Consider the following 12,076-nt stretch of genomic DNA (forward strand, 5'->3'; position numbering starts at 1 on the left):
TTACTTTGAGCTGGCTGCAAATTCTCATCGGGTCTTTTTCTAATGAACACACGCCTGTACGAACAGAAGCCCCAGCAGCTCGTTTTCGACATCTGGACTAATTGTGAGTGTTCCCAGGAATGGAGTTGAGGGCTGTTCGGTAAGACCACCGTTCTGGAACAGCAGGTCTTTTTAAAGAACAGAGCTCTATGCCTGTTAATCCCAGTGACCTGTGGAGGAATGAGGCGGGGATGACAGGGGAGCAGTGCTAAAATATTTTTGCAAGGACACAGCTGTTTCAGCTAAATACACATAAATAGCCTTAAGAAACATTATCCAGTACTAAAAACCCAATTTTTAAAATTATCCATTTAAAAAGTCGTTGGTTTTCAGGCTTCAGATTTCCATTTAAATTAATTTTGCTTAATGCTCTTGTTTTCAAAAGCACCTTTCCTTCATTTGCCCTTGGCCCAGCCTCTCTGTCAATTAACACATAAAGTCAATTATCCGTCCACAGGATGTGTACGTGCACATTCCTGAGCCGAGGAACCAGCAAACGCTGTTGGAATTTCAAAGCCAGGGGCTGCTTGAGGCTGGGAAACCAGTATACTCTGTGGGAGTAACACTGCAAACTCCCCGTACTTATGGGTTTCTCTCCACGGGGCCCAGACTGAACCCAGGGGGGTGACAGGAACAGGAGCCAGGGATCGGAAAGGCAGGGAGGGCAGGTGGAAGGCGGGGCCAGAGAAGGGGCTCAGCCAGGAGCCTAGGGATATGTGGAGAGCAGCCACTCTGGGAGCACAGCCACGAGGCGGCCCTTTCAGGGCAGATGGTGTTCCCCGAACAGTCATCCTAAGAGAGCGTCCCAGAACAGGTGAGGCATGGCTGGAGAGTGGCAGGAGGGAATTACCAAGTTTTACTGAGCATCTACTTTTGTTCAAAGCGTATCCAGGGATGAATCAAACTTTTCCCAAGGAGGGCACATTCTAGTCAGGGAGAAAAGCATGGGAACTAACACTCCTAGAAAAACAAGTACAGAATAAAGAGGAAATATGGCGATACTACCAAAGAAAGGGAATTGGCTTTATGGGACCAAAGTGATGAATTTACAACGCTGGCTATGAAATCTGTACACAGAAACCAGTACCACTAGTGCAACTCAACACTGAATTTAAGACATCCTGATTTCAGAAATGTTAAAATGTGGGAAATATACACATATCTTTCTTGGAATTGATGAAATATGGCACTAAGTCAGTTATCAAAATCAGACACTATGTCCATTTACCCTGTTCACACATCACGTGTGGAATGTGACCATCATTATCTATAACTATTAAGCTACAACTCGCTTCTCTACTGAGCCTATTAGTGGCGAGGCTAAGTCCTATTCCAGACGATATGTTAAGGACCATCCATTGACTACGTCTAATTCCAACAGAGCCACTGGACCCCACTAAGGTTAGGTAAATGTACCTTTAAGGGCTGTTTTTAAAGTTGGCTGAGATACAGCGACTCCCAACACTGCTCATACCCCATGTGCTGTCAGGTCAGCAGCGCCACACGGACAGAGGCAGGAAGGACTAGGTAGGGTACAAGGGCTCTTTGCCAGGAGCCTCTTTCTTGCTGCAAAGTATATCCTTCTCATTCAGCCCAACTTGAAAAGTTATTAACAATCTTCCAATCGCTACCTTCCTTTAAGAAGTAGACCACTTTCTTCAATGATATCCTAAGGAGATTAACTTCCCAAACTGAATTTATGCCACTGAAGCACCAGTTCCCTTACTGGAACTTGCCAGGAACAGACATGAGCAATGTGTCACTGCTCTTCTATTATCAGACGGCTTCGGGGGAAATTTCTCAGGAACCACCATATCCTAGTTCATTTTTGCTTAAAAAAAAAAAAATAGCCTCAAGCCTCTCTCTATATTACATTACCCAAATTTGAACATTTTCCTCCAAATGTAAGGTCAGCTCAAAATGACTGGAAGTCTCCTTTCTAACTAATGACCCTATGGATTCCAACAACCTTTTCCCTGACAATAAACAACTTAAAAAAGAGCAGGTCCTATTAAAATGATTAAAATAAACTTAACAGTGTAGAGCTCACCAATTAATAACTAGGGCTTTATACATGCCCTACGTTCCTTCCAACAGTTAGTTCTTCAAGAGAGAACCTGGATTTCAAATGCTGTCTCTGGCTTCACACTATGTGGTTTCCTATAAGAGGGTAGAGAAAATGCCTGCCCAAGTGAAGATAATATTACCTTTCCATTATTTGAAGAAAATCACATGGAAAAAGCCTGTAAAAACACATGGTTCCACATATCCACCAGAATGGTTAAACTTAAAAGGACAAAATGTTCACAACAGCGCTATTTATAAAAGCCCCAAACTGGGAACTATCCAAATGTCCATCAACACCAGAATGGATACACAGATTGCAGTTACACTGTTCAGCCATGAGAATGAATGGCCTACAATGATATACAGAATGTTAAGCAGAAACAGGAGTACATATTGTATGAGTCCATTTACATAAAGTTCAAAAATAGGCTATATATATATATACATACACTAGAGGCCCAGTGCATGATTGAATCATGCACGTGTAGGGTCCCCTACATGCCTTCGCTTTCGATCACGTGGGAGCTGGGTGCCTGTCCGCTGGTGCACCAGGCCTTTCAGAAGCCTCCGGCGCCGCGAAGGCTTCTGAAAGGCCTGGTGCCTGAGCGGACAGGCACCCAGCTCCCACACTTTCTTTTGCTTTCGATCGCAGGGGAGCTGGGTATCTGTCCGCTGGTGCACCAGGCCTTTCAGAAGCCTCCAGCGCAGCGGAGGCTTCTGAAAGGCCTGGTGCCTGAGTGGACAGGCACCCAGCTCCCCCGCTTTTGATGGTCCATGGTGGGACGTGAGCTCACTGCCCCAGAGGCCCCTTCTGTGCCGCAGCACAGCCATGGCGCAGACGCTGAGCTCGAGCCGCCACTGGCGACGCGAGCTCAGCGTCCTGCCGGCCCAATCGGCCACCCCAGCCACACCGAGTCCCGCCCCCCCGCGCCTCCTGGCCAATTGCGGGCGTAGCGAAGGTACGGTCAATTTGCATATTTGTCTATTATTAGGTAGGATGGATATATATATATATATATATATATATATATATATATATATATATATATATATATATATATATATGCCTAATAAGCAAATTGTCCCCAAGGGAGTTCGGCCAGGAAATCAATTGCTCACTATGATGTGTACTGACCACCAAGGGGCAGTGTGGAATGAAGGGAGGCCCTGGCCGGCAGCCAGAAGGCCCTGATCGGCCCTGATCACCCGGCCAGGCCTAGGGACTCTATCTGTGCACCAATTTTGTGCACTGGGCCTCTAGTTAATCTGTGATGTTAGAAGTCACAGCAGTGGTTCCCCTGCTGGAGGCAGTGGGGGTAGTAACTGAAAAAGCGTATAAACGAGGAGGACTCTTAATAATGTCCTGTTTCTCCATCTGGGTGTGTTCCATTTGTGATCATTCAGAGTTGTATTCTTTTTTTTTTTTTCTTCACTTTTTTTTATTTAGGTATTATATGTGTGAGTTGTATTCTTAGGATGTGGGCTTTTCTGGACACATTGTACTTTAGGAAAAAAGTTCAAAACAACAGCAACAAACCATAAAACCCACAGGGGTTCATAAAGTGGCAATTTTCTGGATAACCTAGAGAGAAAGCCACCACACCATTCACTGGCTTTTACAGCCAACCCACCCACTATGCTAGGCGTCACAGAGAACAGCAAGTGCTGGTAACTCCCTTCCCAAGGGGACTCGAGGTCAGGGAAGAAGAGTCTGCTAAATAGACTAGTCTATTTTTAAGAGAAGAACAATCAAGAAAGAACATCTCATTAACAGCTTATAATTACTTCCAAATCCCAATACAGACCACAACCTATTAACACTATTTTAAAAAATGAAGTTTATAAAACCATGAGCTATTCTATTTATCTGCCCAGACTCACAAGAAATTGAGAAAGAAACATTAGGCTGATTAAGAGCTTTGGACATTAGTTCTTCCTTCCAAAGACTCTGATCAGAGTCTTGACGTCTCTGAGTCTAAGATATGTGAACAGAGCCCTAAGGAGTAATTTCCTAAGACAAATGACTTTAGCACCTTTTTATTTGGGGGCTAACTTAATAGAAAAACTGGTTTTTAAATCAGGAGTAAATCTGTAAATATGGGATGTGTGAAGTTATCCTGCAGGCATGACAAACAGTCAAGCTACCCACCCTCGACCCAGACTTCAACAGAACATGGTGTAGAAGGAGACAATCCTGGGTCTCACCAGCATATTACACATCTCTCTGAGCCCCAGCTATCCTAGCTCTTGTGGGAGAAGAATGCTAGCTAACCATAAAACAACTTCGGGAAAAATAACTTATCGAGAAGCATTGGTAAAAATATTTGAAATGTCTAACACTATAATTTTCATAACATTATAATTTTTAATCTGCACCTCTAAATTATCTGAAACTGCTTTTTACAAAATATAGTATGGGATGGCCATTATGGGTCAGGTTATCACTAATCTTCCCAATAATCACATTTCACCAGTGAAGACACTGAAGGTCTGCAGAGTTCAATAACTTGGTTAAATAACTTGGACAAGGTCAGTGGTGAAGCTAGAATTTGAACCCAGGGCTGTGCTCTCCCCACAACAGAACAGCAAATGTGTGGCAAGCCACAGCTTCTCAGCACAGGGCAGACATCACTAATCAAGCCACAGTGTCCCAGCACAGGGCAGACATCACTAATCAAGCCACAGTGTCCCAGCACAGGGCAGACATCACTAATCTAGCCACAGTGTCCCAGCACAGGGCAGACATCACTAATCAAGTCAGTGTCCCAGCACAGGGCAGACATCACTAATCAAGCCACAGTGTCCCAGCACAGGGCAGACATCACTAATCAAGCAAGACATTCTTCCTACTGATCCCAACATATAGTCGCAAAATCCATCTCAGGAAAGGTCTCTAGAATATATTAAGAGAAACAAGCAAGATACAGAACAGAGCATACAGTAAGCTAACTTTTGTGTAAGAAGGAGGAGGGGATAAGATATATAGTCTCATATACTTGTATTTTATAAAGAAACATTGGAAAGATGCACAAGAAAGTATTAATAGTGACTGCCTCTGGAAGAGGCAAAAAGGGAGGGAACAGGCTTTTGGGAACAGGATACTTCAGTTCTTGAATCATATAAATACACTGCCTTTTAAATAAATAAATAAGTGTGTGTGTGTGTGTGTGTGTGTGTGTGTGTATGTTTTGTGTTTTTTTTTTACTGCTTTCAGAAAGGAAAGAAGAGAGAGGTAGAAACATCCATGATGAGAGAGAATCATTGACTAGCTGCCTCCTGCACGCCCCCTGCTGGGGATGGAGCCAGCAACCTGGGCATATGCCCTGACTGGGAATCGAACGGTGACCTCCTGGTTCATAGGTTGATGCTCAACCACTGAGCCATGCCAGTTGGGCTACATTGCCATTTTTAAAAATTAGATTTTCAAGAAGAGAAAACCCTCAACCTAGTACTACCATCAATCAACACATCCTAAGGAGAGAAACAGACAACAAGCAATGAAAAGACATAGAACATATACAATGGTATATGGGAGGAAGTGCTAAAAAGAAAAATAAAGCAAGACAGGGGACTTAGGAGGTGCTGAATGCAAGAGGTTGGCTTGGGTCCCAGACAATAAGACCTTGGAAGGCCCCAGTGAAATGGCACTGGGTAAATATTTGAAGGAAAACTATTAGAGGGAGACAGCCATGCAGCTATCTGGGGGAAGAGCATTCTGGGCAGAAGCAACAGGAAGCACAAAGGCTCCGAGGCAGGAGCAAGCCTGCCAGGTTTGTTCAGGGACCTGTAAGGAGCTCATGTGGCTGGAGCAGCGAGAGCAATGGGGAAAGTAGCAGAAGGGGAGCTTGGAGAGACAAGACTGAGTCTGGCAGGGACTTACAGGCCGTGGTGAAGATGCTGGCTTTCACTCCAAGTGAGCAGAGGAGTGACGCAAGCTAACCTGTGTTTTAATAGCGCTACTCTGGCTGCCGTGTTGAGATTATGCAGGGGAAAAAGTGGGGAGACCAGTGTGGTTGCCAGCCTCTAAGATGGTCCCCAATAATCACCACCTCCTGGGACTCCAGCCCTTGTATAATCCTCTCTCCTTGACTAGATTTAGGCCAGGTTTAGTGACTGACTTTGAACAGAGGGGATAGATAGGATATCACTTTCAAGATTAAGATATATGAAGACTGGTTTTTGTATTGGGGGCATTTTAGCTCTCCCTCAGATCCCTCACTCTTGCTCTAAGGAAAGTGAGTTATGTTGTGAGCAGTACAACTGAGAGACCTATATGACAGGAAACTGATGTCCCCAAGCCAGGAGTTGGAGAGGACCTGAGGCTTGCCAAGAGCCACGTGAGTGAGGTTGGTAGTGGATCTGTCCTGAACTGAACCTTGAAATGAGTGTAGCCTCAGCCAATACCTTGCAGCAGCCTCAAGAGATCCTGAGCCAGAAATACCCAGCTAAGCTAAATGCTTGTTTTCAGCCTCTATGGGTTGGAGTGCTTTGTTACCTGGCAATAGCTAACTGTAACAACCAGTTAGGCAAGTTCAATAATCTGAGCAGGAGCTGGCAGGGGTCTGAATCGGAGTGCTAACAGTGGAGGTGGTTGGATTCTGGGTATGTTTTAAAGTAGTGTTGACCGCATTTACCAACATGTGCGAGAGACAAGGTGGAAGGAGAGGACAAAAATCAATCTGTGGTTTTTGATCGGAGCAAGTGAAAAACTGGAATTGCCATTTAAAAAGATGATAAACTCTGAGAAGAGAGGCTGGCGCTGGGAGGGACATGGGGGGCGGTTGCTATCTTGACTCAATTCTGTACATGTGTAGCTTGAGATGGCTCTGATACTTCCATGTACAGCCAAGAAGCCATCAGATAAATGAGTCTAGGGCTTAAGGCTACGATGCATATTTGAGTCTTCAGCAGATAATCATTATTCGTTTATTTATTAACATGCTTTTATTGATTTCAGAGAGAGGAAGGGGGAAGAGAGGGAGAGAGAGATGCAATTAATGATGAGAGAGAATCATGGATCAGCTGCCTCCTACATGCCCCCCACTGGGGATGGAGCCCACAACCCAGGCATGTGCCCTGACCGTAAATCAAACCATGACCTCCTGGTTCATGAGTCAATGCTCTACCACTGAGCCACACCAGCAGAGCTACCTCCCATTTTTATTAACAGTGTTTCATCTTCTGGGCCCAACCTACCTCACTTTCTTGAGTAAAGTCCAGGGCATCTTCTCCTGATGCCAGCAGTGTGTGGAGAATTCGCTGTTTCACTTGTTCCCACTCGACCAGCATTGACTCTCGATGGTACTCCTCAGCCATGCCAAAGGTCTGTCAGAGACAAGCAGGGAGAGGCGGCCCAAATGAAAAAAGCAAAGAATATGGTTTCCATTAAGGCCCCCCCCCCCCCCCGCCCATCGATCTACCATCTGTCCATAAGTAGAGATAAAGCAATTAACTTTAAAAATTACCCTTAAAGAGTTCACTGACACGTGTTTGCAATATACCATTTTATCAAATCTAACACAATAAAAATTTTTAATTGTGATAAAATACACATAACAAAATTTACCACCCTAACCTTTTTGAGTATAGTCAGTGTACTGAGTACATTCACACTGCTGTGCAACCATCACCACATCCATCTCCAGAACTCTTTTCATCTTGCAAAACTGAAATTCTGCACCCACTAAACCGTAACTTTCCATTCCTTCTTCTCCCTAGCCCCTGGCAACCACCATTCTACTTCTGTCTCTGACTCTGACTATTCTAGCTACCTCACAGAAGTGGAATCATACAATATTTGCCTTTTAGTGACTAGCTTATTTCATTCAGCATAATGTCTTCAAGATTCATCCATGTTGTAGCATGTGTCAGAATTCCCTTCCTTTTTCAGGCCAAATAATAATATTCCCTTGTATGTATATACCATAATGTGTTTATCCACTTATCTATTCATAGGCAATTGAGTCGCTTGTTTCTACCTTTAGGTTATTATGAATAATGCTGCTATGAACATAGGTATACAAATATCTCAAGTTCTTGCTTTCAATTCTTTGGGGTATATACCCAGAGTGGCAATGCTGGATCACATGGTAATTCTGTTTTAATTTTTTTTGAGGGATTGTTTCCATCAAGGCTGTACCATTTCACAATCCTATCAATAGTACACAGAGTAGAGTTCTAATTTCTTTACATCCTTGTCAATACTTACTATTGTGTTGTTTTTTTATAGTAGCCACCCTAAATGGGTGTTAGGTGATATCTCATGGTTTTAATTTGCATTTCCCTGATGATTAATGATGTTGAATATCTTTTCATGTGCTTATTAAGACAAATGTAGGGTAGAAAATAATATAATAATACAATAATAATGTAAGAATAAACTCTGTTTCACATACCCACAACTGTAAACCAACTTCTGCCTCACCCTGTATATTTTTAAAACCTCTGAAATTAGGCTACATATTACAACTGACAGTATGTCAGTTTATTTTCTCTGTAGTACATAAAATAATGATGGATTATAAAATCAATGCTACTTTAAGATTTAATAAGCATCTAAGAGAAGAAAACAGAAAAAACAAAAGTGTCTTCATTTTTTAAAGAAAATCAGATTTTCATAGGAGGAAGCAAACCAATAAAAGAAAAACAGAGCCTTCTACGGTGAGGTTTCCTACCTGTCTACGCCAAGTCACCACTGAAATGTCTGGCAAACCTCACTCCTGTCTACTGCTGACACTGCAGTTGTTACCAAAACAAAGGCACCCAGAAGGAAAAGAAAAGAGTGAACAGAAGAGAGAAGAAAGGAAGGAAAAGAGGGAGGAAAAGAAGACAAAATAAAACCTCTGAGGAGGAAATTAAAGCAACTTATAGAGATATACTGAATCATGACCATTCTTAGCCTGTTATTCTTTAATTGGCAGAGCAAGTTTCTATCAACTTAATCCCACTTTTCAAAAAGCCATTTCATCTACAACATGATTGCAATCAGACTGGCATCCAATTAGGCCGCACCGAGGGAACGAGCATCAGTAAAGCCTGCTTTATTTTTGGCAATGCAGATAATTTATATTGATAATAACCATATATGTGAGCTTTGGAAAACTGTCAGAAAAATTACATATACTCTTCCCACAAATGGGATGTCTGACTATGGACCAATATTTATTAAAATGTGAAAAAGAAGCACACTAGAGGTGCACAAAAATGACTAGGAAGAAGGCTGGCACATCTTGCAAGCTTGATCTATCAATGGATCCCTTTTTAATATGCATTCTGAAGACACAAGGAGAAATGACTATCGCAAACTTTAAAAACAGTGTCCCACCAAGTTTTCTTCAGAGAGCCAGGCGGAATGGACCACTCCAGCCAGTTAGCCTGGACTGAAAAAGTAGTTAAAGAACAATCTTTTTCTCTTGTTACATGAATGAACTCATATGTGAAAGCTATATATTTTGAATAGAGAGAAGTATGTTAGAACAGAAAGGCGGGGGCGAGAAGGGGGGTTTCCCTAGAAGATATCTAGAAATAGTGTACAAGTGAATCTCAATTTCTTCTAAAATTCTTCCTATTTAGTGGTCAGACCAACCACCTCCTCAGTCTTGAGCCTCTCTCAACAAGGGACAATGGAGGGCCATGAGGCACGAGGACCAGGGTGTGTAGAAATGAGAAGGCGGGGGCAAGGCTTTCCAAGCTCGCAACAGCCAGTGAGGCACTGACAAAGCTGTGGCACTAACCCAGAACGTACACAAAAGTTTTTCTCAAGGACAAGAATGGCAGAGTAGGAAAGGAAACTGAAGAAAACAGACAACACACCAACAGAGATACTGCTGATGAGGATGGTGGAAGCAGGCTTCCAGCATCATGTAAGGGTCAGAGTGACAACAAGTGGGGATTAACCATCCCATTCATCAGGCTGCCCACCTGTGGGCCAAGAACTCTTGGGTCTTGAATACAGGATGTACTCTGAAAACTGGCAGCTTTCTGGGCCCAAATCCTCGGATAGATCTGAGAGGTATGCCAGATTCTCATTTAGAAACAACCCTACAACCTGAATAAACAGCACTGTGGTTCCATTCATCATTAGTGTGATAAGAAGCCACAAATAAAAATGAATGGCCCAACATTAAAATTCTCTTCCCTTGACCATGCCGCCCCCAGCTTATCTTAATTACATTAGAGATAATGGAACATCCAATTTGTGGGCTAATCAGGAATGATCAGCCACCCATCTGCCCTATTTCAGCCTATTCCCTTTAGATCCACATGATGGATTAGGTGCAAAGAAGAATGTCAACTAGGGGAGCTCATGAGAAAATCAACAGTGCTACTCAACTAAAAACTATGAGAAGAGGACAGTGGGGGTTGGAGGCAAGGTGGGTGCAGGGAATAGGAACAAAAAGGAAAGAAACCCAAGGGAAGGAGGAATGAGCAGGAAGGGCATGCAAAGGTCTAAAATTAAAAGAGGACAGAACAAACCATAGAAAATGTTGAAGCCGTTATGTGTGGAAATACAGCTCTTTGAACACAGTTAAGAAAGGAGGGCAGGGAGAGGACTGGGCAACTGAATTGAGAACAGGTGGGGGCACTCAAACCCCTTTTTCATAAAGGGAAGAGGGCAATATGCCTTGACTTCACACCCGCTTATTATTGAGCTGTTGCTGGCTTTTAGACACTCTACATATGTTCTGATAATGTTGTTCTGTTTTTGCTGGGATGCACCAAATGGAAAAAGATAGGACACATTTGTGGTTTCGTAGCTTGTTTTCTTGGCATTTAAGTAGGACACTGGCATGTTATTCAAACATGAAATTACCACCAAAATGCCAGGAAGCCGCTCAGCCACTGTTTGAAAAAGGACTCCTGCTTAGTGGCAATTGCCCAGTGTCCGGCCAGGGGAAAGGTCTCCCCGAGGCTGGCTTCCGACAGTGGAACATCTCCCTCACAAACACATATGCACACATTTGCACTGTGGTATGTCACTGAAATGTTTTGGCTGGCTGCACATTTAGTCTCAGTATGGCACAATGTTCAGAGACTGCCAATTCTAGAAACGCATTCCGCAGGGTAAGTGGATTAATAAGGCTCGGTAGCATTCGACAGTCCTAATTTTATTAGTCCTTTACAGCAGGAGAATAAAAGATGGTGGCTCACTCAAAGTGTGAACAAAAAACAAAATTTTAAAAAATATTTTCAAATCCAAATCAAGTGAATGTCTCTATTTCTAAGAATTAAGTACTGTTGCCAAAAATATAATTAATAAAATTGTTGGGCATTTTACTCTGATAATTAAACGTGCCAGTCCTTTGGAACATTTTCCTATAAATTAGAGCTAGCAAGCCCCTTGCTGCCCTATCTCACAGCAACCCCACTGAGACACTTCTACCTGCATGGAACACTTCGATAAAGCACACTGAGAAGCAGCTTTTTTTCACTTTATTCCTTTTTACATAAATAAGACAGAAATGTATTTCACTTGATATAAGGATTATATAAGTAAACCGCAAAACAAAGTTCTCTTTCACCCCTACTCGCCTTTGCAGATGCACCCGTTGCTGGGAGACAAGCTGCACTTTTAGAATCAACTCCACATGATTGATAATCTTCCTCCTCCCTCCCCAAAAGACTCCGGTGGCCTGAAAATAGCTTACTCAATAATGGGAAATTTTGGAAAGGTTTTTATCTTTTAATCCTTGTCAGAAACAAGTAGAGGTAACTCACATGTTAGTAAAATAAGCAACCTTTGAGTATCTTGAGAGAATGCTTGTTGCAAAATATTGCTGCACTTGTAATGGCTGTCCTGGCTGACTTATTTACCACTCTTTCAAGGATCAAGCTAATTTGTTTTGTTTTTTCAAGAGCTTGGAGAAATCATTAATGTAGAAGGCAGCATAGAGAATAAGATCTTAAAAAAAAATAAAGAATGAGATCTTGTCCTGACCAGTGTGGCTCAGTTGGTTGGAGCGCTTTCCCT

General features: G+C 42.8%; 1 protein-coding gene across 1 annotated transcript in view; it reads right to left on the reverse strand.

Annotated features, from left to right (window-relative positions):
* The window catches only part of NUP93 (nucleoporin 93), an 85,928-nt gene that overhangs the window by 21,542 nt on the left and 52,310 nt on the right, over positions 1-12,076 (reverse strand). Inside the window, exon 5 of the mRNA XM_079760051.1 lies at positions 7,303-7,431. Within this exon, the coding sequence (XP_079616177.1) occupies positions 7,303-7,431 (129 nt within the window). The remainder of the gene's footprint in view (positions 1-7,302; positions 7,432-12,076) is intronic.

This window comes from Cnephaeus nilssonii (assembly GCF_951640355.1).
Source record: "Cnephaeus nilssonii genome assembly, chromosome: 20".
Classification (NCBI taxonomy): Eukaryota; Metazoa; Chordata; class Mammalia; order Chiroptera; family Vespertilionidae; genus Cnephaeus; species Cnephaeus nilssonii.